We start from the raw sequence: 27868 nt of genomic DNA on the forward strand, positions 1-27868 counted from the left end.
GGATGATATGAAAAGGAAAATGGAAAGCTGGAATGGAGATGGAAGCTGCGGGTGGGCAATGGCTGGGCATTGGAGAGCATGGCTGGAATGAGGAGGGCGACGAGAGAGGAGTGCGGGTGAGGAGAACGGGCACGCGCGCGCGCCGTTTGGCATAGGTAAGAAGAGAGGAAAAACGTAAGGGAAGGGTGGTGAAGCGGGGATCAGATGTAGGCATAGAGAACAGGGTAGCGATGGTCGCGGAGGAGGGTGAGGAGGGTGAGGAGGGAGAGGAGGTGGAGGAGGAGGAGGTGAAACGTTGCGGTGGTGGTGGCAAGCAGGCAGCGGCGGCGGCGGCGGCGGTGGTGGCGGTGACGGCGTTGGCAGCGAGCGAGGGCAGAGTCGTTGACGGTGACCGTCGGTCTCGACACGAGTTACCGTGACAAGTGCATTACTTATCGCACGTCGAGCGAGTACACATTGGACGCGCACGTCGAGCATTTCGACAACCGCGCAAACAAACGGCTTTTTCTCTTTCCTCGCTCCTCCGGTTTTCGTCTCTTTCTTCTCGACCGTACTCTTTCCCGACTTATCCTCCCTTTCCCTGAGCGTTTCCCCGAGCATTCCTGTGGTTGTTGGCTCTCGCTCGGATAGCTTACTCTTCCCCAGCAAGGGTCGATTCGTATACGCGCGTGCATCTTTCGACTGACGTGTGACAGTCGAGGAAAAGCTGCCGCAGCTCCATACATCAAGGGAAGAGTGGCCTGAAAGTGTGCGAGCCACGATCAAACTTTCACAGATTTTTGCTCCGATCATTATCTAGGGGAATCGATTAGTTGACTGCACGATGGCGGACGATCAGGAAGCAAACAACACGTGTGAGGATTCCCTTGGGCCCGGCGACGCGAACACTGCATTCGCCAAAAAAATTAGGGGACGAAAAGGAGCTCTGAAGAAGAAGAATGTCTACGTCGTCAAAAATCATAGCTTCATGCCGCGCTTCTTCAAGCAACCGACCTTCTGTAGTCATTGCAAGGACTTTATATGGTGAGTCCTTTAAATCGTCTTTTTCTTTATCTCGCGGTGTTCCATCCTTCTCTCGCGGTGTTCTCTGTCCTTACATCACCGCTCCACTTTTGTCTTCCCGCTCCTCTCCTTCTATCGATTCTCCTTTTCGCAATCGAATATAATCTACGTACAATCGAATATCTGTCGCGTCTTGAGTTCCACTTGGAATGTGCGATTGTCTCTATTTTTCTCGTCTTTTTTTCCATCCTTCTCCTCTTTCCCTTTCTCTCTTTTTCTCTCTCGCTTTCTCTTTCTTTCTGTTTCTGTCCTCGATGATACATAAATCCAGTGGCCGGTAGCTGCCGGTAGAGTAACTCGAGCAACGGTTAAACGGTCCGGCCTTGAGAATACTCGCGCTTCGTCTAAATTAGAAACGACGACCGAATGAGAGATCAATTTGAGCGCGGGATTTTCGAACGTTTTCAAGCAATCCAGCATCCACGAAACGAGTCCTGCTTTTTCTCTTTTAAGCTGTATCGATTATGGCACATCCGATAATTACGCTTATATTTTCCGTTGGTAAGATCGAAGAAAGTAGAATCACATCGAATATATGCGTCAGCAAGCAAAAACAATCAAATCAAAACAAGATATTTCGTATCTGCGTAAGAAATATCGGATCGCAATTGTCCGATCTTCTCCGTATATTTTATACGATTTAGCGTACGATAGACGATGATACGTAATTAAATCGTTGTGAAGCGTCAGGTAAAAGAAGTTTACGGCATGGCATAACCCGGATGATATCTAACGAGTAACATTTACGTGCAGTTGAAACGGTTACAGGCATTGACGCACAATAGCGAGCGACCCAGTAACCAAACTAACTTGTTTCGCCGACATCGATTTTGCCGTTGAGAACGGACGCAACAGACGTTTCCGATCCAATTCTTCCATACCTTTTGTCGTTGCCTTCTTGCGGAAAAAGAAACGCGAAATGATCGAGAAGTCGTCCCGGTATCTCGGTTAGACTATCCCAACGATTCTCTTTCTTTCTTCGTGACGCTCCTATACTTGCGCTTTCTTCCAGTTTGATTCGGTTAAAAACATCGACGACGAATAATTCGGTTAAATTGTGTCAAATATGGTTAACCGTGATCCTACCCGTGATTCTTTTCGATCAACCGCGACGATCCGATATTGGATGCGATCCGATGCGATCCGATCCGATCCAATTGAATCCAAGCCGATCTGATTCGATCCGGTCGTGTATAACCGGAATGTACGAGTCTACTTGCTCGCCAGTGTTTGCTCTCATTTACGATCGACACTTGGATGTAACGTTTCGCCACCTTTTCTTCTCACGCTCGTTCGAACCTTGAACGATTGTCTTTCAAATATACGTCAATCGCATTTTTATTATGCAATATGCAGTTCGAATAAAGAAAGCCAAAAGCGATAATGTTGTTATTGTTATTATTATTATTATTATTTATTACTCTATCCATACAGAATAGCGTTTGGGCGTGACAATTGCATTTAACAGACGGTTCAAATCTCGACTCGACTCTAAAACCTTAAACCTAAGTGCAAGGTATTACCATACCTTATCTGATCACATACAAAAGCAATGTATTTTTGCGAGCTTCTCTCGAGGAAAATAACAGATCATTTCTCGGATTTCGTTACCTAATAATGGAAGTCAAGCGTCTTTCCGAGGATTGACGAACCTACTCACGGTTCACCGCAAGATTTATTTCACTGGCTTCTGTCTATTCGCGAATCACGTGTTGCGATTGCAAGTCGTAACGTATTTAAAACTATAAGTCGTTATCGAGTTGTGTGGTTTCGCGTGACGAACTTGCACTATCCGTCAGCAATGGTGAACACAAGCTCGCCATTCATTTCTAATTACATACTTAGGTGTTCTTTGCCACACCGACAATACCGACTGATTTTATTTACGCGAAGCTATAACGCTGCACTCTTTTCTCGTTCAATTGCTACACGCTAACGAGAAGATAGAAGCACGAAGAAGAGAATGTGCCTCTTGTCGAGGAATCGGTTGCACAACGAGTGATGGTTGCGCGTCGATATACATATACATACACACGTATATGGCGGTAGAGATGACGAATCACATACCAAACGATGCATTTGAGTTTCGTGAACCTTGAGATCGAGATGACGAAGCCAATCGACGACGATTCGTCTTCGATTCTGTGCGATCTTCGTCCACGGAAGAATAATACGCGCGATTCTAACGGAATATCGTAGATCGTGGACGTCGTTGCGTATTCGTCTATACGTAGGAAAAAAAAAAAAAAAAAAAAAAAGATAGGTCGTACGATGCTAAAGAGGGTCAACGACGACCAAAAGACTTCCACTCGTTAAACAAAGGGATTGGCCCGTTCCCTTTGGATAAACATCGACTTGTCGATTTACAACCAATTGCTCGGAAGTATCTGCTTCCGACGTGGCTTGCTTCTGACAGGCCGATAAGTATACGACCGAGTTCAATGAAAAGGAAGCAAACGCGTTAGCTTCGTTGTCGAATTTCGAAAATTTCACCGCCAATGGTTATAACACGGATTCTAATCTCATCTCCTTTTATTAAACGGTCGAACGCAAATTGATCTTTGGGTCGAAAAATTGCGCCTAGCGAATAAGGAGAAATATTAAGTTCGTCGTATGTTACTTTAAAGTTTAATGCTTTCGGTTTATCGATCGCATTGCATTGTAACGAAAGGAGAACAGCCTATATCTACCTCGTCGGAATTCTCAAGCAACGCGACTATTATTTTTGGACCGTTGAAAACGCTTTTTATTTTAGTGATCAGTTACTTTTCAGGACTAGGAAGCTGGTTACCGAGTTTACGTAGAAGAGACACCTAACAGTTCGATCGTTTGAAATTGAAAAAAATTGAATACGCGTTCGAACGGAAAAGTTTTCTTTACTTTTAGCGTACTCGTTTCGTTCGTTTCTCCTCGTGTTTGTCTTTCGCTTAAACTCGCGTGTTTCTTATTTCGCGCGAGTAGAACGAACAAATATTTTGCACACAGAAAGATGCACTCTTGCATCGTTCAGAGTGATTTTCGTCGTTGGGTATCTTATCAGGTAATTTCCTTAAGCTCCTCAAACGATGTCCGCGTGCCCCTCTTTCACCGATTGATACTTTATCGATTTTAGACGTTTCCGCTTAGCGAATCAACAGACCATCTGATTGATTGGCTTTTTGTCGTATCAATTGTACCGTTTTACGATGTCGTATCGCTGAATACCTACGTAGTCGTTGATTAGACTGCACACGCATGGTGCAGTGTTATCTCGTGGTACGTTTCGTATTTCGCGAAAATCCGAACACGATGCGCCGGTAAATGGACGTTACCGTTGTTACCAAATGAACGTTGCGATTTATTCGTACGTTGGTTCGCTCGTATTTGAGATTCGATGGAATATCAGGACACGGATTCCGACAATCCTGGCCATTCCTCGGAAATTCATGAGAATCCTGTCGCGTTGATCGTATCGGTGCGCCGCACACGCGCGTTGTGTCCACATACCTATCCTGTAGCTTTCAACTTCCATTTAATCATGATTTTATGGAATCGTGCTCGAAACGTATTCGAAGCTTGTTCATTTTGTCAACGAGTTGGCCGGGTCGTGTCGCGTAGCGTCAGTTAAAACGAAACGCGAAAAATAGAAAATTCTCTTTGAGAATTCTCGTAGGAGACTGGTCGCTACAATTTATCAACAATATTTTTCGCCGCCATCTATTTCACCGCGTTCGTAGGAATTCCGTAAGCACTGGAATCTAAAAAAGCACGTTCCGTGAAAGCGAGCGTGCTCTGGCCGAAGGCCAGCGCCTGTCAGCTGCCTGTTGAATTTTCCATCGAACGTTAAGGATCTCGTTCCGAATCTCTCGTGCATCGTTCGCAATACCAATCGATTCAGAAGAATTCATACTTTCTTGCAAATAAGACGTACGGAATCAGCGGATAGGAAAACAATCGCGTCTTTGACAAACGACCGATCGCTGTTCGCCGCTGAACTAAGCATCGCGACTACAGCCGTTTGTCGTTGCGCAAACGTTTCGTTGCGAAAAAGTACTCGCGATATCTATCTCGGACTAATAAATTCGGGATGAAAGATGAGAGGCGAGGATACGTGCTCGTAAACGCGAGTACGCTGGACGCTTCGTTTGGGAATTTTTAGCGGTCCGTTGCGGTTCATTGCGGTCCATGCGGGGGAAGAGCGAGGCCAGGGAGGCTAGAAAATCGATGGGAACCGAGCGAACCCAATTAGCTTAGAACAAAAGGCTTTCGATGGATTCTCGCCTGGATCGGTAAGGTCGTCGTGAGTCTCGATGAGCCCAGGAAACCCGTCACGGTCCAAGAAGCACCTGCGGGTTAAGCGAATATACATAGATGCGATATCGCGATCGATTACCTTTTCTCCAGGAGAAACTATAAAACCTTACGTTTGTACGATTCCTCTGGCAATTGCCAATATGTACGTTCACTGGCAATTTTCCGATCAAGCTTGCTCTTCTTATCGGTCCTTCCTTGTCATTGGTCATATTTGTACGATCATAAGTTCATAGAAAACAGTATGATAAATACAATATCGTTGCACTCACACGAAATCGAATATAATACCGCGTTTCGCGTATTCGTTTCTCACTAATTCTACGACGCTACAGCACAACGAACCTCACACGACCACGATAAATTCAACTCTGACAGCATTTTCCATGCTCATTTTTCCCTTAACGTACCTTGGTAACGCTCACCACACTCCTTGACAACATTAACATATCTTGACAACGCTAATAAACAATTACCCCTCGCGTCACGTCCTTGCCTGACTCCACACTATCCAACATTTGCATATTAGACACGCGTCGTATGTATTTGTGCGCTTTCAAATTTCCCATAAATGCGTAAAAATCCGTCTATTCTATTATCAGCTCTACTATCCTTCCCTTTGCTACCGGGACCTCGATTGATCGTATCCTCCGGTCAGAGTGGAAAATCGTATTCGAAACACGGTGAATTTTCATCGCGCGTTCCTCCTCTTTCACCGGATAGTCAGCAGGACGGAACTAACTCGTTCCCTCTCCACCCTCCCTCTCTCTTTCTCTCTCTCTTTTTCTCCCTCTTTCTTTCATCCAGCTAACCCATATCGGCTTTCGCTTGAATATCCAGCTGATTCAACTAAAAAAATCGACAGCGCTGTACCGAGCGATGTTGTTCGTTCGTTTGGGACGAAACGAACGTCAAGCCAAACTCCTGCAGCGATAGCTGGTCAGAAGATTAACAATATTTGGCGATCGTGTGTCGGAAGGTAGAGAGTATCGGGTAGAATACGGTTGCCGCCGGTGTGGTGCTCCCTTCCGGCTCCGTTACAGTGGTACACGAGTAGCGGATAGCCAAACCAGTCGACTAAATCGACCTTAATTTTCCAAAGGGCGGCTACTGACGATGTATCCCGCATCGAAAATAGAACCGATCTACTCGTTATTCCAGTTATAGTAACTTCCACGACATAGGCATATACATCGTGTGTGTGTGTATACATACAATATATATACGTATATGTATATGTATATCAAGTGTACGTATATGAAGTAGCAACGCTGATTGATGCGGTGACACTTAGAACGCTACGCAGCGTTCTATTTTTTCTTAATAGGGATTCGTTCCCGGACAAGATGTACACGTTTCTCGATACGGCCAGGTTTCACGTTTAACGGATTTTACCACCGTGTTATGTGGCTTTAACGCGCGAAATCCAGTTTCTTTTATAGCGTTCGACGTACCTGCGGATCTACCGAGCGAATAAACTCTCATTTCTTACCGTGTAGAAGCGATCGAAGCTCGTCGTTGAGCTCGTGGCACGGCATCGGGCCAATTGTCCAATGCATTCATCGCATTTGCCACGCAGGCATTATCGATATCGATACGGCACAAACGCTATGAAAAGGAATATACGAGATTTAACACTGCGACTACCGATAGTTACCACGAAGCTATTTCTACTAAAACCAATGAAAATGACTGGTCTTTAGAAGATACCTAATAATAAAATATTTGTATAATTATTGATTAATTTCTTTCTTACAGAAGGAATTCCATTATTATTAATCCATCTGCGACTATGATCGGTCTAAACAAGGGTCGACACATTTAGAAAATCGTGGAATCAGTCCTTTTGACTGCTGTGGTATTTCTAGCATCTAGCGAATTATCTTGATAACCGATATCGTCGTATCGAAGGATACGAGGTAAAAATTTTCGAAACGTGTGGCAAGTTGTAGAAAACGAGGAAACTGGTTAATCGGGTTTCGATAATCAGATCGCAGTGTCCTTTTACACTTTGACGAGTACCAGTCATTTTGACCGCTATTTTGAGTTTGAATACATAAAAAATAAAATAAAATTTATTGTATTATTCTTTTAGTTATTGTTGCGTATTATCGACTAAAGAGCAACCGGTCAGGTCAAACCGATCGGTCGATTACGCGTACCTCGAATGACTTAACGTTCAAGGTGGAGGAGATGAAATAACTCGAGTGTTAGATTTAGACGGCACTTTATTTGTATTCGTTGTATCACTTAAGGGGGTATTCTGGTGTAGAAATTTGAAAAAATCGAAAATTTTTTTTTTCATATTTTCACAGTTTAGACATTCAAGAATATGTCCTTAAAAGGATTTTTCAAAATTTCAATTATTTTATGAGTTATAGCCACTTTTGTGACGCGGCATCTGCTCCGGTCCGACCGGAACAAATGGGCAGTAGACGGTAGACGTTGTCCGAGTAAACTTGTCTCAAAACTTTAAACGCGTTTTTCTCGAAACTACTTTTTTCGAGTTGGCGTGCACGATATCTCAAGTTCTAACGAACCGATTTATTTTAAATTTGGTCCGAATATTCCTTATATATTCCTCTATCGTCCGGACCACGCTCAGCTCAAAATCTTTATTATTACTATTTTTTAAACGTTCGGAATTGTCAAAAAAACGCGCGAAATAAGAAATTTTTTTTCAAACGGCCGTCATTTTGTGAAAAAATGTTGTATTGACTTTTCCAAGGTTCAAACGATAGCGGCATCCATACTAATTAAGAATCCGTTCGCATTTTTTGTCTCGGATGACCAGAAGGGTTGACATCATGCACGCCACGACACCCCAATTTTTTGGCAGCACCCACTTTGCCAGCTCGTAACCTTTTAAATATTGAGTTTCTTTTCAGTGAATTTCTTACGTAATCTCGAAATATCAATAAACAAATGCTAAAAAGAAGGATAGCAAAAATATTTGTTGTTTCGCTTGTACAGAGCTTCAAAAATCGCCCGAAATTCATGCCTCTAGACCAGAACACCCCCTTAACCGCACTAAGTTGGGACTTTGTCGTCCTGTGTCTGTACTGTCCGATGGTTGAAGCTGAACTCCATTCGTCCCTCCCGGCTGGTCCTTGCCTGGGTTTTTCCTGGCCTCGAGTCATTACATTTATTGCCCTGGGAGGACCGGTAATTCGGAATTTCCTAATGAGGAAAATGTCCGTGCCATAAACGGACGGCCAACTGAAATTCTGAACAGTTATCGTTGCGAAAGTCGTTACATCATTGGGGAAAGAAAATATAACACGAAGTAGGAATTTTAAAATAAAATCGTACAGCCAGTCGTTTTGACTGTCGTGTTATTTCTAGCGTTAGCATCTAGCGATCTAGCGATCGATCTGGAATTTTCTTGATAACCGATATCGTCGTATCGAAGGATACGCGGTAAAAATTTTCGAAACGTGTGGCAAATTGTAGAAAACGAGGAAACTGGTTAATCGTGTCTCGATAATCAGATCGCAGTGTCCTTTTACACTTTGCCGAGTATCACTCATTTTGACCGCTATCGGTACAAGTAGTTTCGATGCAAAATTATTTTGAATTCTGAATACATAAAAAACAAAATAAAATTCATTGTATTATTCTTTTACTTATCGCTGCGAAAGTCGTTACGTCATTGCGGAAAGAAAATATAACACGAAGTAGGAATTTTAAAATAAAATTGTAGAACCAGTCGATTTGACCGTTGTGGTAGTTCCAGTGTTGATATCGAAAGGAAAGACAGAGAAGAGAAGCAGAAAGAAGAAAATAAGGAAGAAAAGAAAGGAAAGAACTTAGGTTTGTTCGATTTTAAGACGCCGTTAGATATAACTGAATATCGTTTATTCGCGAACTAACGCCAAGAGATCTCTATTATTCCGGTAAAATAAACAAAGATTAATAAGACGGCGTGGAAAATGCAATTACGAAGAAAGCACACTGTTCTGAAATACGAAATGCCAGTGTATAAGCATTTACGTCGATGTTGGTTCGATGTCGTTCACGTGCCCTGCTGTTAAGTGAGCGATAGCCTTTAAGCTTCGAAGAAATGTAGGCTAATCTGGGATTTGTATCGATTTTTCTTCTTTCTTCCTTTTCCTTATTCCTTTCTTTTCGTATTCCACGTGTCCTTTCTGAACATCTTCTTGTGTTTCACACACTTTCCACTTCTAATCCCTGATCCCTTCGTCAAAGTGGATAAAACAGACCAACTTGTCGCTATCTTTTTCTTTCTCGCTACCGTACGAGTTTCATTCTCGCGCTTCATCTCGCATTATCCTTTCGGTCGACCTGTCCTCGTCGCTTATCGTACGTAAGGTCGTTACGCTTTACGATCCGCCAATGATTCGCCCTTCGTTCGTTATCTTCGGTTCGAACGACGCCTTTGAAACTGCGAATTCCGTTTGATCGCCGGCAATACGATACGCGTAATCGAAAGCTACGCGCACCCAAGTCTAGTCGTCTTGAATCGAAACCTTATTGGTATAGCAACGAAGCCTTGAAATCGAACGATTTGCTCGTTAAAGCTGTGTTAATCACTCACGGACCAGTATAGATGGTTACCGTGCGTTGCATCACTGGTAAATAAATGTTATATCGGAAATGTACTTTGGATCGTCTCCCGAGATCCGACAGGTTCTCTTTCCTAGACACGCGTTCGTCCTGTTTAAGTCGAAGCTTCGGCTAATATCGAGAGCTTGTTTACGTTGCTTGGCCAAGGTTTCAATATACGTGGTATAACGATTCGATAAAGTAGAATTCGTATCCTTTCTCGTTTCATTGAAATCGCCGATAATCGGGACAAAAAAATCTACTTTGAACGTTTATCGAAAGGTTTTTATACAGCTACTTTCTTACTTAACTGACTAACGTAGTAAAAGTGTACAGAGAGAAGAGCTCGTTCGCACTTTGCTTTTGACAAGCCACCGAACGAAATGGATGCTGTTTCAATTGATCGAACATACGGAGACCTCGAACGCGTTTCCCCGTGCAGCACGAGACTCGTCAGTCTGTCGTACTACAAATAGTTGTTAGGTGCTTTGTTAGTCAGAAATAACAACTACAACAACAACAACAACAAGAACAACAACAACAACAACAACAACAACAACTGGAACAACAGAGAAGGATGGAGCGTTCGATGGAAAAATTAATTTCACGACGAAAACTTTTGTTTCAGGGGCTTTGGAAAGCAAGGATACCAATGTCAAGGTAAGAAGGTCCGAGGCTTGGACGTGATCGACCTCTTGTTCAGCCACAATTCGTCCCATGGAACAACTTTGGCTCCATTTTTCCCGCTTGTGTTTCAGTCTGCAGTTTCGTCGTTCATAAACGATGTCACGAATACGTGACTTTCACGTGCCCTGGCGCCGACAAAGGAGCTGACTCGGACGTGAGTATCGACGAATTGCATATCTCGTTACACACGATTCTTTTCGTTTATTATTCTTCTTTCTCGAAGCAGTTTTATCGCGCCTTTCTCTCTTTCGTCCGAAGCCAAGGACGTTCTAAACGCGCTTCGTTTGGAAAAAAAAAGAAAAAAAAAAAAAAGAAAAGAAAAATATTGCAGTCGCGATTTTCACGCGATTCGATTAGCTCGCATACCCCGCAGCGTGTTACCTGAACCGCGTATACGATTCATGGGATCGGAGCGAATTTCAAGAACAGCAGAATACGGAAATTCTGGGAGCAAAGAAATGCGCGTGTGTTGCGCACGGGTGTCCACCACCCGGACTATTGTATTACACCGAAACAGCTTGCAATTACGTTCTCTGTTTCTTCTTCTCTGTCTCTCTCCTCTCTCTCTCTCTCTCTCTCTGTCTTATAATTCTAGTTCGCTCACAATCTCTATCGTCTAAATACGTGTTAATTAATAGCAGCAGCGTTAAACACGCGTAGAGGGCCGAGCATATATTGGTAGCCGCTGCGAAAAGTGGCGACCGGTTAAGGAAGGTCGTTGCCGGATCGATATCGAGGTCGAGCTTTCCGTCGACCAAACGCGCGCGGATCGTATTTTTACAGTGTAATCGATTCAATGGATTGCGTATTTTAGCAGCTAATGAAATTCGTTCTATCGAGCAAAACTCGTGTTACCTAAACTTACTTATATCTAACGATAATAAGATAAAAGAAAGAAATAGGCGTTTTACGTTGCACGTCGATAGAAACTGTAGATGAATTTATCTGGCGTTTAAACACATAGGCCGATGTAATTTGAAGAAATGGACCAGAACGTAATTGCTCGCGCGTGTCGAGAAGAAAAGGAAGAAAGAGAGAAGGGTAACGAGCTAAAACGAATCGTCTAATAAGCCGATAAATAAAGCCGTAACGCGACAATTAAAAGAACAAGGATGATCCTCGGCTGGAGCAAATAGGGAAAGGACACCCGGGGCTAAGAGCTATATATTTCTCCACGTTTTCTCGCACCGCGCACGATTGGCCTAAGCGTTTACTGCGCTTCGTTTAACCACGCTTGTAACACGGAATAATTATGCGGACGACTATAAGGAAATTCGTTGGCCCGGATCGTCTAAACGGGAACAACGCTCCCGACTCGTTGCGAGATCGCAACAAGCGAATCGGAAAATTCACCGCTCCCATCATCCTCCTGCGACGCCTTCGAGAGCAACCTGTCTCGAAGGATCGACGAGTCGCGAACGTTTTTCCAATCACTGCGGAAGGAAATGGTTTTTATTTACATTTGGGTATTCGAACTAAAACGATCAATGTCCTAGCGTCTTCCTTGGCCCTGGTGCTGATTTCCTTGTGCTTCTGTGCTTCGAAGATGACTCTTTCTCGAAACCCCTAATCCCCGTACGTCCTTGCAGATCGAATTACGGCACAATTTCCCTGAAGGCGATATCTTTGCCAGCCAACGAAAACGTACGGTCGATCGATCGATGAGAAACTAAATTTCAAAATTGGCTGCGTTTTGACGTCGGTTAACTGACACGTCCGTGCACGTAGCGGTTACGAGTAACGAGTCATGCCAGGCAGAGTAATAATCGAGTTGCCGCTTTCGTAGTTTGAAAGCGAAGCATAACTTAGAGAACTTAATGGACCACAGCGCGGACGACACAGTGCCGCCTCGTGATAACACGTCACACGGAACCGTAGTGTCGCTTGTTCGTTTCAACTGCGAAACTGGCTCGTTTCGCGGTTACCGCTGCCACCGATTCCGATGCTGTTTCACGCGACGGCTAGACGACCCGTTTCTAACTTGGACCAACGTACATAGCACCGGTTTATTTCGAACGACGTGCTACACGCCTCTGTCACTAACGAGCGCGTGCAAGCTTCGCGCAATGGAAATAAGCGCTGGAGCAGATGTTTCGAAACGAACGTGTCGCTGTCACGTGATCGTTCTCTTCGATATCGTTGCAATTACGTCCACGTGGAAGGTCGAGGGTCGAGCAACGCGTTTATTCGCTTACCAGGGAAATCGATTGCCACCGATATGTCTTATATCCTTTCTATTCGATCTCGATCCTGATCTTCATTCCGATCCCGATTACGATCCCGGCTGCAATCCCGATCACGATCATCATCCCTACGCCATGACCCGAGAGTCTGCGTGTGTGTGCACGGTGTAATGGTGTAATAACGCAGGACACGCGGACGAAGCACCAATTCAAGCAACACACCTACAACAGCCCCACCTTCTGTGACCACTGCGGTAGTCTTCTCTATGGTGTCATCCACCAGGGCATGAAGTGCCAAGGTATCATATTAAAAACGAAAAAAGAAAAGAATGGAAAGAAAAAACGAGTACACGCAACCAGTCACACGCACACAGACACACGAAAAGAAAAAGGACACAGACACTATCGCACTTTATACTGACCGTACATTTTGTCTATGGTCCACCGTTTGTTCGTGGTGTTGCTTTATCTTCGTCTTGTTTCCTCTAATCTTCTTCGTGTCTTCTGATCTTCTACTTTTTCTTCTTTTTCTTCTACTCTCTCGTTTTACTTTCCCTCTTCTTCTTCTTCTTCTACTACTACTATTACCACCACTGTTTCTTCTTATTCTTATTCCTCTTCCCGATGTTCGTACTTTGTAAATATTCTTTCGCAAAGCTTATCTCTCCCGCGCAACAGTTTAACATAATCGTGCGTACGTAGCAGCCTGAACGCTCGCGAATTTCACAGAACAAGTTATCGTGGATGCGCGATGTATCGTCTTCGATCAGTTTTCTCGATCGCGCGCAAATTAATTTCTCCTTGGTTTTTCCTGTTTCGGATTGTACGATTCGCGGCAAGTTTTCACGTGGAAACCTATGCGCGCACGACTCGATCGCTATTTGTGCCTTCGAACGACTACGTATTCGTTGACGCTCGTATCCGCGTACGTTTATCTCTATGTGCGCACAGAAACGTGTACCTATTTACTTTTCACGGGACGGGGATAAAGAAGCGAAGAGAAGAATAGAAGAGAGACAGCGAGATACAGAAGAAAAGAAATGGAAAGCTAGGGGAGAGAGATACACGATGTACATACGTAACAGAGGATACGATTCGACTTTCGTTTACTTTTCTGTCCGCTTCTTTCTTTCCAGTTTCCGCTCTCTGTTTTCCCTCGCCCCTTTGCTCTCCTTGCGATCGTCGTGGTGACCGATGATCTGGCGATGGGACAAAAATCGGTTTAACGAAATCTCATCGGACTCGTTTCGTTAACGTAGCAATCGGAAAACTATGAAAATATGGAAACGTGGAAACGTGGAAACGGCGTACGTACATACCCATCGCTAGACGAATCCTGTCTTTTTCACACACGACTTGTCTTTTCTCTTTTGAAATTTAATGTGTGCGCGTGAAACGTTTCCTTCCCACTTACACCTTTAAACCTTTTCACACTTCTCCTCGTTCTACTTTTCACGATGTGTGTGTGTGTGTGCACAGACTTTGATGTTCGTATACATATGTATAATAGTTACACGCAATATTTAGCTTGGCCTTTTAGACGTCGAAGCTTGATATTTGCGTTACTTTGTTACATCTACGATCTTCTCTCGTAGTCGTCGGTGTTTCTCGAGATAGGCAAAATTGTGAATTCGAGGATGACGCGACGACTTTGAATGCACGAAGATCGCAAAGAACGCGCGATAGAAATAGCGGAAAGTAATAGTTTTCGAGCCGGCCGCCGCGCCAGGTTGCTCGTAAAATTTCGAGTAGAATCAGATAGTAGCCAGCAGCGAGAAAGAACGAACGATAATATTAATTATGGTTTAGACGATGGAAAGGGAACGCGTGATTTCCATCATGCTGTGAATAACATCTTCGACTCTGAGCTTCTTCCGAGCAAAGGCGATCTTCGATCCTCTACGATATTATACATATGATATATCATACGTTATACTTGTTATATTTTTGTAAATAACTCTTCTATTTTGTACAGATTGTCTCTATGCATTCTGTGTCTTTCCGCTTCTACGTGTTTTTTTCGGATAATCCGATGTCCCGCACACTTTATACGTTGATCTATGCCGCATCATGTGTCACCGCAATTCGTTTTCTATAATGTACATACGTGTGATTTCTGTGGCGCGTCTCGCTACCTCTTTTCCCTTACGTCCCTTTCCGCGAGATACACGCGAAATCGGACAAATCGACATTCCTTTCCACCGTGTAATTTCCATTTTTCTACTTTATCGACGAGCCATGCGTAGAAATAAGGAGAGGTTTGCGAACGAAAAGTCGCAAGGAGACTCGCAGGCTCCATGCATACGGTATAGAACGTGTTTGGCGCCAAGAGAGTAAAAGAGAAAGAGCGTAGTAGGGGGCGGGCTGAATTGGAAGAAGAGCGGCGTGGAAATGAATTAAACGCTCGAGACTACCGGGGTCGGGAGAAAAGCCTGGAAAATCGAGGCAAAGGAGCGGGCCGCGTTAGTGCCCGAAAGACGGCAAAGGCCTACTTTGCTTCTCGCTTCCCTCGCTGTTCCTCTTCCCATCTTTCTCTCCGTTAGCTCGATCCCATCTTACTCACGGGCTAGTCCATTTCAGCTCGTCCTAGCCTCCCTTTCAGCCCATCAGCCCGACCGACCAAGCGGCCGCCCACCCTCCTACTGGGATTCTTCTATTTTTTCTTTCTCATTGTACGGAAACTAAGAAGAAAAAGAGACAAATTCAATTTCGCGTAGCAAACCATAACCTTAACTGGGTTCCGAGTGAACGTTACCGAGCGACTAGCTGGCTATCTTTATCGCGACGAGGATTCCTTCCCGACAAATAGGTTTACACCGGTGGGAAACCACGTTCCTCCCTTCGCTCGAATTGAAAAAGATGTTAAAATCGCTTTTCCGTAAACCGTCTCCGATTAAATTTCAGATTAAATCGAGAGAGCGGTTGATTCGACCAACCACTGAAACGGACGCAGCGACACCTTTGTACTTTCAATTTCGGCCATCCTTTCTCTTCGTAGACTTTGTTCAGCAGCTTCGACCGGAATCCGAACGCGTCTAAACGTAGCGAAAAGCGAGAACCGGGAGACCATTTTTTTTTCTTTTTTTTTTCTTTTTTTTTGGTCGACGTTTTTTTGGTAACGAGCTGGTTGATCGACGAAACGATCGCCGAATTAGCTTCGAGCGACTCAATTGGTAAACGCGATATAGCAGTTTCGGTCGAGCTTATCGGTAGAGACGAAGTAGCGAGGATTCGGCTGGTATCGCTCGGAATCAGAGCATCAGATCACAATGAAGGACCGGGCTTTCCCGGGCCGCTATTTCTTGTTCCCAGATGAGCACCGCACACAAATGGGAGGTTTTCACGTACCTGACGCCAACCTTCTGCGACCACTGCGGCTCGATGCTTCACGGTATCGCGCATCAGGGACTTAAATGTTCAGGTAGTTAACAAACATTCAAATCAAACAAACTCAGTCCGCAATACATTCCACGAAGCGGCTAGATTTCGCACTCGTTTATCTCTTCACGTAGTTATCTTCGGTATAACGTACAAGTTCGCATTCGTCTAGATTCGAGTAGAAACAGCTGCTACCGGTATATCTACCCTCCGTCGCGTCGCTCGTATCGAGCGGCGCGCCTCTCAATATAATAAACTATGAAAACGCGTTGCGCTGTCTCTCTCTCGGATCCAGCTGGACCGCGATACCCATATTACAAACTGTGCGATCAATTTTTCAAATCCGTCCTCGATTCTCGATTCAACGATTCAACCCGAAGACAGTAGGTACGATGCCCCTCCGTACGTACTTACATTCTGTGACGACAAGTCGATCGAATAAATTCCCTCGATTACCAAGTAAATGCGCGAAATAACGCAATACTCGATAGAGCTTCGCTTCTGCGTCTCACTTTCAGTATCCTTATATTCCCCGATCTTATCCAACTACCATCTCTCCGACCTCGAAATCGCAGTTTAAAGAAAATTCTCACTCGTCGGTGATCGCTAACTGCATCTACGATTCAAACGTATCCTTTTCTACGTTTCTTTCGCTGTCCTCGACTCGACTTTGGAAACCTCGGCAATTTCCATCGTTGCTCCCGTTGCTCGTGTTAATTCCTAAGACAAGAAAAACATTAGGAAGGTTATCCCCGTGCATGACAAACGTTCTACGTTCCCACCGTATTTTCCTCGTCGCTGTCATCATCGTGCCACCTGTTCGATGCTATCTCTCCGTAGTATCTTCTTTTCCTTCCTGTCTCATCATCGTTGACATCATCGTCGTCATCATACTCCGTTGTTGTTCTCGTTTCCGTTCAGCTCTTCCACTCTTTTGCTATTTCATTCTTCGACTACGATGTTTTTCCAGCAGACCAATCGGTTGGTTCTTCACTCTCAGAACCTTCACTGGTTTCTTCCAACAACCTGAATCCTCGATTTACTTGTCATAAATTTCTCATAAAGCCTTCTGCGTGTATCCGACTCGTATCGAACTCGTTACATCGATATATCTACATATCATATACATATACATAGATAAGTCGCGTTTTCAAGCGATTTTTAAACTGTCTCGCGTGGATCGTGTACGTGGCTCGTAAGATCGACGATCTTCGACCTCTGCTCCGAAACGTCCGTACCCAACGTTTACGATGTTCACGACGTTGGTAGGTACGAATAATTTTCTTACCCTTGGAATATCGTTATCTCCGTATCTCTGCCTGTTTGTTAAGAAGGAACGCTATCCTGTTCTGCTCGTATCTTCGTTCGATGATTGTCGGTGATACTGCACCCTCATTCGCTGCCAAAACGTTACCCGTTCCGTTTAAAGTGGAAGATGGGAACACCTTGCACTTGGTTGTTTGCCTATTAGCTCCTCGCTTGCTTACCCCGTTGCTCTTTTTGCCACATCCTATCGCACAGTTAGGCGAGCTCACCGCCTCCTATACATATACATATACATCTATATAAAATACCTTAACAACAGTGTACGTACGGTATTTGTTCGCGATCTCTATACATAGATATTGTATATACGGTACATAATTGTTACACGATTGTACATACTACGATGCATGCTCGTAATTATCATAATACGTATACGTAGATTTGTCCTTTGCTCATTAGCGAGTAAACATGAACGCAACACCTCCTACCTTTCTTCGTTGATTATGCCACCCTTTGATTGCATATTATTATTTTCAGATCATGCATACCATTCATACGTGTCAACTGCGATATTAGATTTTCCAGTATACTACTATATGTATATACAGATACATATGTACATACGTATCTATGTATGTGTACTCGCGTGTGTCAAAACTTTCCTTCGTATCCTTCGATGGAATTTCGTTAAATGGTAACACTTTGTTCTCTTCTGGTTTCTCTGTGATGCTTGGTATGCGCACGGGAGAACATATCTATGTACATATGTTTCACGATCGCTGTCTTTTCTTTCCTTTACGAGCTATCGATACCGATGCGAACGCGTAGATATCGATATCCAACGATAATTACCTGTTCGATATAGATCTTGTATATATTATGCCAGATCACGTGGTTTGTCATAGTGGCAGCTTCTCGTTGTATTCCACTTCTCGCAGTCAGGATTACGAGGTGTTATCGACCGATCGATGCGCGGATCGCATCCGCGAGAAGAACGTCTCGTAAACGAAACGAAATAGAAATAGCGAACGAAGAAATGGCCGTTAACTGCGTTTACCGGCAGTCGATAATGTCCTCGTAATTCGTACAAACTCCCTTTGTATTACGATTTATTCCGACGAACTTCCGTCGATCGAGCATGTCATTCGGACGGTTGTTCGTTCAAGTTCCGCGCGTGTGCACTTTCGACTGCAGCCGCGATCGCGCGTCTCGAATCGTTTTTCCATCGAGGAAAAACGAGAAGAACGGCCCGAGCCAGCTTCGATCGCGTGTAGCGTTCGAGTAGCGTAAACGATAAGACAGTTTAGAAAAATGAACGAACGAAAAAGACAGAGAGAAGGAGACGGTCGACAGCTGCAGTTTCGATGGCTAATGAAACGCGTAATGAACCGCGCCCCCTATTCTGCATCCTGCTGCTCGAACCAAGACTTTCAGACAAAATATGCCGAGAAACCGTCCGAAAGAAAAGAAGTAAATGAGTAATACGAAAAAGAAAAGAAAAAAACAGAAAATATACGAGATTACCGGTCTGGCTGCAACGTAAACGTGCCAGCGAGTAACGGACAACGATTATAATCGATCATGATCTAATAACGTAGCATGCGACATGAACGTACACAAGAGATGCGAGGAGAGCGTGCCGAATCTTTGCGGATGCGATCACACCGAGAGACGTGGTCGTATGTTGTTGCACATCTCATGTTCCGGAAACAAGCTCACCGTGGAAGGTACGTTTACCTATCGCTTTGCTGCTCTCGATTTTCCCTACGACGATTCCCCTCTTCGTTGTACGAGAGAACAACGGAGAAGAAAAGAGAAAGGATTTGCAAACGTGTAACGTGCCATGTAACTTTCATATTTTATAATTATATTCTCTACAATCGGAACGAAAGTTGTCTCTAGTTTAAGGGTGTGTCTTGAATTATAACGTTCTAAAACAACGTCTTTTTGTGATTTTTTTTTTAGAAGGGAAAGAAAGAAACGAAGTCATCGAATTTTGAGCTATGGTTTTATATACATTTAACGAATACAAAAAAATTTTTTTTAAAGTAAAAAAGAAAATTATAACAGATTTCTAAGCCTATTTTCATGGGCCGCGGTCTTCAATCGGAATGAAAGATCCACCTCGTAATTCTTGACTGAAAGAAACAATCAAAAAGAGGATCAAATTATTATACAGGGTGGTTGGTAACTGGTTGTACAAGCGGAAAGGAGGTGATTCTGCGCGAAAAAAGAAGTCGAAAATATAGAATAAAAATTTAAAAATTTTAAAAATTAAAAAGATAACGTCAATCGAGACGACGATTTACAGAGAGATCCGTTATAACGAGACGCGATAAAGTGCACGCGTACCGAGCGAAAATTCAAAGTCGATTTTCTCGAAGACAAAGCTTCAAACGAAAAATTTTTATTCTATATTTTCCACTTCTTTTTTCGCGTAGAATCACCCCCTTTCCGCTTGTACCACCAGTTACCAACCATCCTGTATATTTTTCTTCTGGGTGAACTAAACAATGGCAGAAAAAAATGTGAAGTTAAAAATTTTGCCGGTTTTTAAAAAAATGCTTAAAAAAAAATAAACTTTAAGATACTATAAGAATTATTGAAATAAACTTTTTGACGAACTCTTTTAGTTCACCCGGAAGGAAAATATACAATAATTTAATCCTTTTTTGGTTTTTTCTTTCAGTCAAGAATTAAGAGGAGGATCTTTCACATCGATCGAAGACTACAGCCCGTAAAATAGGCTTAGAAATCTGTTGTAATTTTCTTTTCTACTTTAAAAAAAATTTTGTTGTATTCGTTGCATATACAGGGTGGTGGTACAAGCGGAAAGGGGATGATTCTACGCGAAAAAAGAAGTCGAAAATATAGAATAAAAATATTTTTCTTTTTTTTTAATTTTTCCATCGAGACAGCGATCTACAGTGAGATCTGTTATAACGAGAAGTGATAAAGTGCACGCGTACCGAGCGAAAATTCAAAGTCGATTTTCTCGAAAACAAAGCCTCAAACGAGGAATTTTTATTCTATATTTTCGACTTCTTTTTTCGCGTAGAATCACCCCCTTTCCGCTTGTACCACCAGTTACCAACCACCCTGTATATAAAACCGTAGCTCAAAATTCAATAACTTCATTTCTTTCGTTCCCTTCTAGAAAAAAAAAAAAAAAAAAAAATCACGAAAAGACGCTGTCTTAGAACATTCTAATTCAGAACATCCCTTTAAAGATAGAAAATATGTTTTTCAAAAACCGCGACCAACCATCGCGGATTGCAATGGACCAACCGTTGCATCGAATGCCAAAGAGCGACTATTGTTGGTGTGCGTATTACGCGCGACAATCGTCTTTGTTCGATACTTTGTACATAGATTTGCAACTTGAACGCCACAGCTGTGTAGCATGGTTCTCGTATAAAATGGATTTAGTCTTTTTACAGCATCCTGCGATAATTACCATTAAAAATACCCTTGTAATCGATTTATCGATTCTTTCGTCAAACGGCTGGTTCTGCAAGAGGTGAAATAGGGCCCCGGAGCGACGCGACGCGACCAACGCAACATCTTTATTATTAGATGATTATTACCGGTCAAATTAAGCTTCTTTCGTCTCAAGGCCGTGATATTAAACGGTCGTTGATTATCGTAAATGAAATTCTACCCTTTCTCCGTTGCTCGTAGAACGGAACAGTCGCGTAGGACGATTGAAAGCGAGAGCGAATACCGAACCAAGGAATGTACTGAACACGAGGAAAATCATCGTAAATTTTGACTGCGATTACAGTGAAACAAGGACGAAATCTGATTCCGATGGATCCAAACGGTTTGTCGGATCCCTACGTCAAGCTGAAGTTGATTCCGGATTCGGACAACGTGAAGAAGAAAACGAAAACGATCAAGTCCTCGTTGAATCCCGAGTGGAACGAGACGATCATTTTGTAAGTGACGGTAAAATTCGAAACGATTTCGAGAGATATGGCTTTTAATCTCGATGCGAAGAAGATGTATGTATTGCACTCGAATAGAAGTAAGAATGTAGCTAAAGAACGATCGATTCGATTTTTAGCGATCTGAAACCGGAGGACAAAGACAGACGACTTTTGATCGAAGTTTGGGATTGGGATCGGACGTCGAGGAACGATTTCATGGGTTCGCTGTCGTTCGGCATATCGGAGCTTATCAAAGCGCCTGCCAGCGGATGGTTCAAACTTCTCACGCAAGAAGAAGGAGAATACTACAATGTACCTGTGCCGGAAGAGGGTGTGGACCTTGCCGAGTTGAAGATGAAAGTGCGAGTATGTTTCTTGCCGAGCAATGCCGCGACGACGAGCTTGCGAAAAAAAAAGAAAAAAAAAAAGAAAAACAAGGAAGCGACACGTTCCGATAATAAACGATCATCCTGATTTTCTTATCCCGTAGAAAACTTCCGTAACGAGGAAAACGACGGCGACTCAGGACAAGGAAGTGCCACACAACATGGGCAAGAGCGACTTAATAAGGGCGAGCGATTTCCACTTCCTGATGGTGCTCGGCAAAGGCAGCTTCGGAAAAGTCAGTCGTTCGTTCCATATACATAGTTATTTGAACAAATAATAATTAATAAAACGACAAATGCACGTACGTTTGGACCGCGTCATGTACATTACGGTGGTCGTGTTTAAGGTGATGTTGGCGGAAAGGAAAGGAACCGACGAACTATATGCCATCAAGATCTTGAAGAAAGACATCATAATACAGGACGACGACGTAGAATGTACTATGGTGGAAAAACGCGTTTTGGCGTTGTCAAGTAAACCGCCGTTTTTGGTGCAACTACACTCTTGCTTCCAAACCATGGACCGACTGTATTTCGTGATGGAATACGTCAACGGTGGCGACTTGATGTACCAGATACAGCAGTGTGGCAAGTTCAAAGAGCCCGTCGCAGTGTAAGTCTCGATCGTCGAAGAAAAATCGCGCGCTATTCGCGTGCTAGCTATCATTCGCGTTAACGACCATACTCTTGTCGTTCGTAGATTCTACTCGTCCGAAATAGCGATCGGTCTCTTCTTTCTTCACGGCCGAGGTATCGTGTACCGAGATCTGAAGCTGGACAACGTTCTACTGGATCAAGACGGCCATATCAAGATCGCGGACTTTGGAATGTGCAAAGAAGGTATCAACGGAGACAAGACTACCAAGACGTTCTGCGGAACACCCGATTACATCGCACCGGAAGTTAGTGTTACGCTTCTTCCTCACCGAAGCTATCGCAACATATACAGCATACTATATATACATACTATACGTACATCGTATATATACGAGGATTCGCGACTCGTATCGATTCGTTTGCTCGTTTATTGCAGATTATATTGTATCAACCATACGGAAAGTCGGTTGATTGGTGGGCATACGGCGTACTGTTGTACGAAATGTTGGTTGGTCAGCCGCCGTTCGACGGGGAAGACGAAGAGGAACTGTTCGCCGCGATTACGGAGCATAACGTTAGCTACCCGAAAAGCTTATCGAAGGAAGCCAGAGAAATTTGTAAAGCGGTAAGCGTTGCTCCATCGGCCGACGATTTTGTGGTTTAACCGCGATTAAATTATCTGATTTCGACCTTGGTTTTTCAGTTCCTCACCAAGAACCCGGTGAAGAGACTCGGTTGCGGATTACGCGGAGAGGAGGACGTCCGCAGTCACGCGTTCTTCCGACGAATCGATTGGGAGAAGATAGAAAATCGGGAGGTGCAACCGCCGTTCAAACCAAAAATCGTGAGTATGTGACGTACACGCGAAGGCAAACGGTATGAAAGATAAATAACGCGTGAACGTTTGCCCGTAGAAACATCGCAAGGACGTGAGCAACTTTGATAAACAGTTCACCTCGGAGAAGACAGATTTAACGCCCACGGACAAATTATTTATGATGAACCTGGATCAAACGGAGTTTATGGGTTTCTCGTTTCTCAATCCAGAATTCGTGCAACACGTTTAAATCGATAGAATATTTAAGTCACTGGATAGTTTTAATCTCTCCATTTCCTTCGACGTTCATCTTCCGACTCTTTGCTACTCAGGGCTTTCACCGTCATTTCTCCCTTCTCTCTATGTCTCTCTCCCTTCCGTCCTTTTCCTCGCGTCCAATCACTTTCTCTTTTCGATCATTCTCCGTTGCAAACGCAACCCGAAACTTTTCATCTTGTATCTTTGAAATAAAGATCGGGGTAGTCTGAGACGTCTGGTCGCTCGTATCGCGTTAGTATCGTGAAAAATGACAGGACCGGCGTGAACAATGGATTCGTCGAACGAATCTGAGATCGTAAGAAAAAGAAGGAAAATAAAGTACGATCATTCGTCGAGGAAACATCGTGCTTCCTCTTGCGCTTTTATCGATAATCGAGGATATTTCCTAATTACGATACTCGTTCTTCTCTCCCCGTTTCCCTTCCCTATGTACGTTATCGTTATACGTTTACTTCGGTATGTTCTACCGTTGCCTTCCGGAATACACATACACACAAACACAGAAATACACGCATTTATATATAAACGATGCATACCGAACAAACGAATTATATTCTTACCGTCATATTATCATGGTTATTATTATATAGATAATCTTATAAAAATAGTCTGAAATTGTTAACGTTATACGTATTAAATTTCCATCCGCGTTTCGTTAACGTTAGATACAATTTTCGTCTCTATGATCTTTACAAGTAGTTAAAGTACGTCTACGCATAGTATTCGAATGTTCTCATGCACCGGTTTTATCTCCCATTGAAATTGAAATTTCCTAGCGTTATAAATATTCGATTCATATTCTCGTTTCGTATATCTGCACTCGTTTACACTAACACACGTATACACAGGTACATGCTTACATTTATACACATGTGCCGAAGCAGAATTATTACGCGATACAATCGTTCTTGTTTCCTACTGTTAACGAATTATATCGTCGGAGCACGAACCTGACGCGTGTTTTCTTACGAATTCTATTAATTCGTTCCCAGGAACGTGCTCGATGACCACCATATCGGTAATAAGACTTACGATCGTAAAACTAATTTCATACCACGCGAGGGTACGCGGTGAATGTCGGTGATGTTGTTACACGGGTTACATATACAACACATGGTTGGACCTGCTAAAAGATCGACGATGCGTTTAACGATCGCCAAGAGTACACCGGTTGTTTTGCCTGTTCGATCGGACGTTGTTCTTGTCTAGTTTATAACCAATGTCCGTCAGATGTTTGCTCCCGTTTCAACGTTCACCGCTCGTTGAACGTTGTCGTTGGTCGAAAGAACGATTCTGCACCTCGAGCAACGTGTTCGCCACGTGAATAGACCGTTCTAGACAATGAACAGCTGTTCTCGACAGCACACATACACACACCTCGTCTCCTCTGCTTCCTTTCGTTTGTCGATTTCGACTTTGCTCGAGATCATAAAACGAGCAACGCCTCGGTATTCCCTGATGAAACTCTTCTCGTGCCTGAAATCCTCGCTCCAGTGATATACGCCTTTTCTATCGAACTTGTTTCGGCTCGCGTCATCGAGGACGAGAACGATCCGACGTAAAAGTATCGGACGAATATCTCGCGTAGAACGTCGCGTGCAATAGGAAGAAACACGAGAATTCGCTGAGAATCGTTCGAGATCGTGAAACGTTCTCCTCCTCGATTTCTCTTTCTCGGTCGGTTAACACGCCGACGCTCGATAGTAGGATTAATTATTACTTGTCGATTAACTGCGCGTAATTGTCGTAGATAGATAGATATACACACACTTATGCATGCGCGCACACGCGCGTGAACACACATACACAGAGTTGACTGACTCGTAAACTTGAACGGACATCCCTTTTTTTTTTTTTTTTTTTTTCTATTCGTTTCGCGTTCACGACTCGTCGAGTGACGGTGTAATCGTACAACAACGGAACGTCGAGACAAATAGACGCGTTTGAGTTGGAGCGCGAACTACGAATTGCTAAAATACCTACCGTCTAGGTATATCTTACTTGGTATCCCTGAGGACGACGCTCACTCGCCGAGAACCATGTGTATACGCTAAAATCTCGTGTCTTTTCGCTGCGCTCGAACGTTCCACGATCTTTCGTTTATCGTCACATTCGACGTAGCAGGAACGACGAAGGTAGTTTAGTACCAAGAATTACTATACGCGGAGGTACAGGTATTCGTAGCACGAGATGCTCAAATCGCGAGTTTGCAGATCGTTCGATCGTTGAAAATGCCAAAAGATGGAAACGCTGGTGGTTCAGGTAGATCCGTTAAAACGTTAAAACTTGGACGTTTAACAATCCTGTGTTATATCGGTTGTTCGACAACGAAAAGATACGAGTTTACAAGTTTGGAAAAAGTCGAACAAAATAATTACATCTGATTAAGCGTGTTCCAATAAATAAGTAATTATCGTGACGTAGTTCTCGCCCCCTTATTCAGCGGGTGATCCAATCTTGTTCTTCTATCAGCAAATCGGGCGAATTTACGTAATCTCGTCCATATTCCACTGTCGTTGTCTAATCGAATTGGCCGCGTTACCACGGTTCGCTCGTTTATTCGTTAAGGAAACGGGTATTGTTTGATTCTCTGAACAAACGGTTCGTATAATTAATAATAGAACGACGCACGTGCTGCTTCTACCGCGTAGCTAAAGTTCACCTTTAATTTACCGAAAAGTCGAAAATAGCCGCGCGTAAATTACGTTCCGAATTCGTTTTACGCCGCAAGATCGATTTCGGAACATTTACGATAATTCTACCGACGAATCTCGTCGAAGTCTTAAATACTCCGGCACGAGACTACGTAATCTACGCCCGAGATCTATTTTTGTACGAAAAAAAGAAAAAAAGACCAACAAAAAAAAAAAAAAAGAAAGAGGAATGAAATTCGACAAAGAATTTGCTCTAAGCGCGATGGCGATTCTTCTTTCTCGTTGCTCGTCGTCGAGAAGGAGATAGTACTTTTTCCCATCACTGTACCGTGACACCTTTCGTAACGCTCTTTTAGCCTCTACGCGACATTCGAACGTTGTTGTCAAAGGAACGTTAACCAAAGATAATCGTCGGATGATTTCGAGAGCCGTAGCCATCGATTAGCGAAGCGTTCGAACAACTCGATTCGCCAAATATATTTCGAAACCGAAATAATAGAGAAACTAGAAACGTAGCGATCGATCGCCCTACAAGTCGGTACTCGCTTTTCGTCGTTTCGTCGAGACTGCGATAGCGCGCGTATTTACTTAAATACATACGTAAGCTTCGCTCGACGCTGGTGTTCCAGCGAGGCGACACAGTGATTTTACGATCGTTGTGCCGATTTGTCTCTTTTGTCCTTCTCTTTCTTTTCTTGTTTTTTTTTTCTCCATAAAAGGAAACAATGAAAAAAGAAGGAAAAAAAATGATGTCTTTCTATCGATTTTTCTTTATCTCGGTTAGGGATAATAGTTGACTGTTTCCTCTCCGATTCTGCTTCTGACCTCCTTTTCTATACCCCTTTTATCCTTCGCACTCCGTTCGCTGTTCTCAATAAACTTACATTTTAAAACTAAGGGATAGAGAACGGTACCGTTTGTGCAGTTTTCAGTGCGACGAACAAACACATTCGCGTACCTCGATTTTAACGCGAGGATCGCCGCTACGTGTCTTTTTGAAATTGACATTGAAATTGAAACTAACGACGCTCGAATCTTTGAAGCTTAAGATTCGACCGCGCTGCAGAAATCTTTGCGCAAGTAGCGAAACAGAGTGGTTAAATCGAAAAGGTTTACGAATTTGTTTGTTCGAATAGGGAAAAATTGACGTTAATAAGGAGAAAAGAAGAGGACGGGGATATTCGAAATGTAGCGAATGTAATCCGCGTAGTTCCGGTCACTCTCGAAGTTGTAATTCTGTTCTTTTATCTCGATTACACGTCGTATAACACTATACACACGTTCGCTCGTACACACATATTTTTAAAATGTTTTCTGCATTTATAATGTCGTAATAAAAGTTTCGAATCGTGTCATGAGAAAAATTACTCGTACGTACACTGACAATGAAAACCACTGCGCGCATACGAAGAATCTCGTTTGAACTTACCGCGTATCTGTTGCTCCAATCGAAACACACGCACTGGCAATGGCAGCGCACTCTTTCGGTCGACGTTGCCGTCCGCGAGAAGACGCCACTTGTCTCGCTACAAGCGTCGACGAAAGTTGAACCGTTCGAAACGCGGTAAACGATTCGCTCGTCGAAATTACCAGAAGATTACGAGATCGTGTTCATCGTCGACCTGATCGTCGTTGATGTTTCGTACGATGATACGCACCTCGGGTCGTATTCGGCGTCGCGATGTACCGGTGTACGATTTCCTCGCTGTGTTTCGCGTCCTCGACCATCGTGTCTCGCGCAGCACGTCGATCTTTGCTTTCTAAATCGTTTTCC

The 27868-nt window shown here is 43.5% G+C and overlaps 1 protein-coding gene across 3 annotated transcripts; it reads left to right on the top strand.

Annotated features, from left to right (window-relative positions):
* The first annotated feature begins 342 nt into the window (after positions 1 to 342).
* Pkc53E (Protein C kinase 53E) lies at positions 343 to 26318 on the top strand. 3 transcript variants are annotated; one of them, XM_069109064.1, is made up of 13 exons: positions 343 to 1023; positions 10547 to 10578; positions 10677 to 10759; positions 12976 to 13087; positions 19031 to 19159; positions 21217 to 21370; positions 21499 to 21727; positions 21852 to 21983; positions 22095 to 22360; positions 22448 to 22649; positions 22781 to 22969; positions 23048 to 23188; positions 23259 to 26318. In XM_069109064.1, exons 1-13 carry the CDS (start codon positions 824 to 826, stop codon positions 23409 to 23411), a joined length of 2022 nt encoding a protein of 673 aa, XP_068965165.1. In that variant the 5' UTR covers positions 343 to 823; the 3' UTR covers positions 23412 to 26318. The 3 variants fall into 3 exon arrangements, with proteins under 3 accessions (XP_068965165.1, XP_068965166.1, XP_068965167.1); XM_069109065.1 differs by lacking the exon at positions 12976 to 13087 and adding an exon at positions 16101 to 16209; XM_069109066.1 differs by lacking the exons at positions 343 to 1023; positions 12976 to 13087.
* Positions 26319 to 27868: the final 1550 nt, after the last annotated feature.

The sequence above is a fragment of the Bombus flavifrons genome, chromosome 3 (assembly GCF_040668555.2).
Source record: "Bombus flavifrons isolate JBK064 chromosome 3, iyBomFlav1_principal, whole genome shotgun sequence".
NCBI lineage: Eukaryota > Metazoa > Arthropoda > Insecta > Hymenoptera > Apidae > Bombus > Bombus flavifrons.

What these genes read in the sequence shown, in the direction of transcription:
- Pkc53E (XM_069109064.1), top strand. Translation starts at nt 824, where the DNA reads ATGGCGGACGATCAGGAAGCAAACAACACGTGTGAGGATTCCCTTGGG. An exon ending in CCAGGGCATGAAGTGCCAAG is followed by an intron (nt 13,088 to 19,030) that starts GTATCATATTAA and finishes CTAATAACGTAG; the next exon opens with CATGCGACATGAACGTACAC. An exon ending in GCAAAGGCAGCTTCGGAAAA is followed by an intron (nt 21,984 to 22,094) that starts GTCAGTCGTTCG and finishes GTCGTGTTTAAG; the next exon opens with GTGATGTTGGCGGAAAGGAA.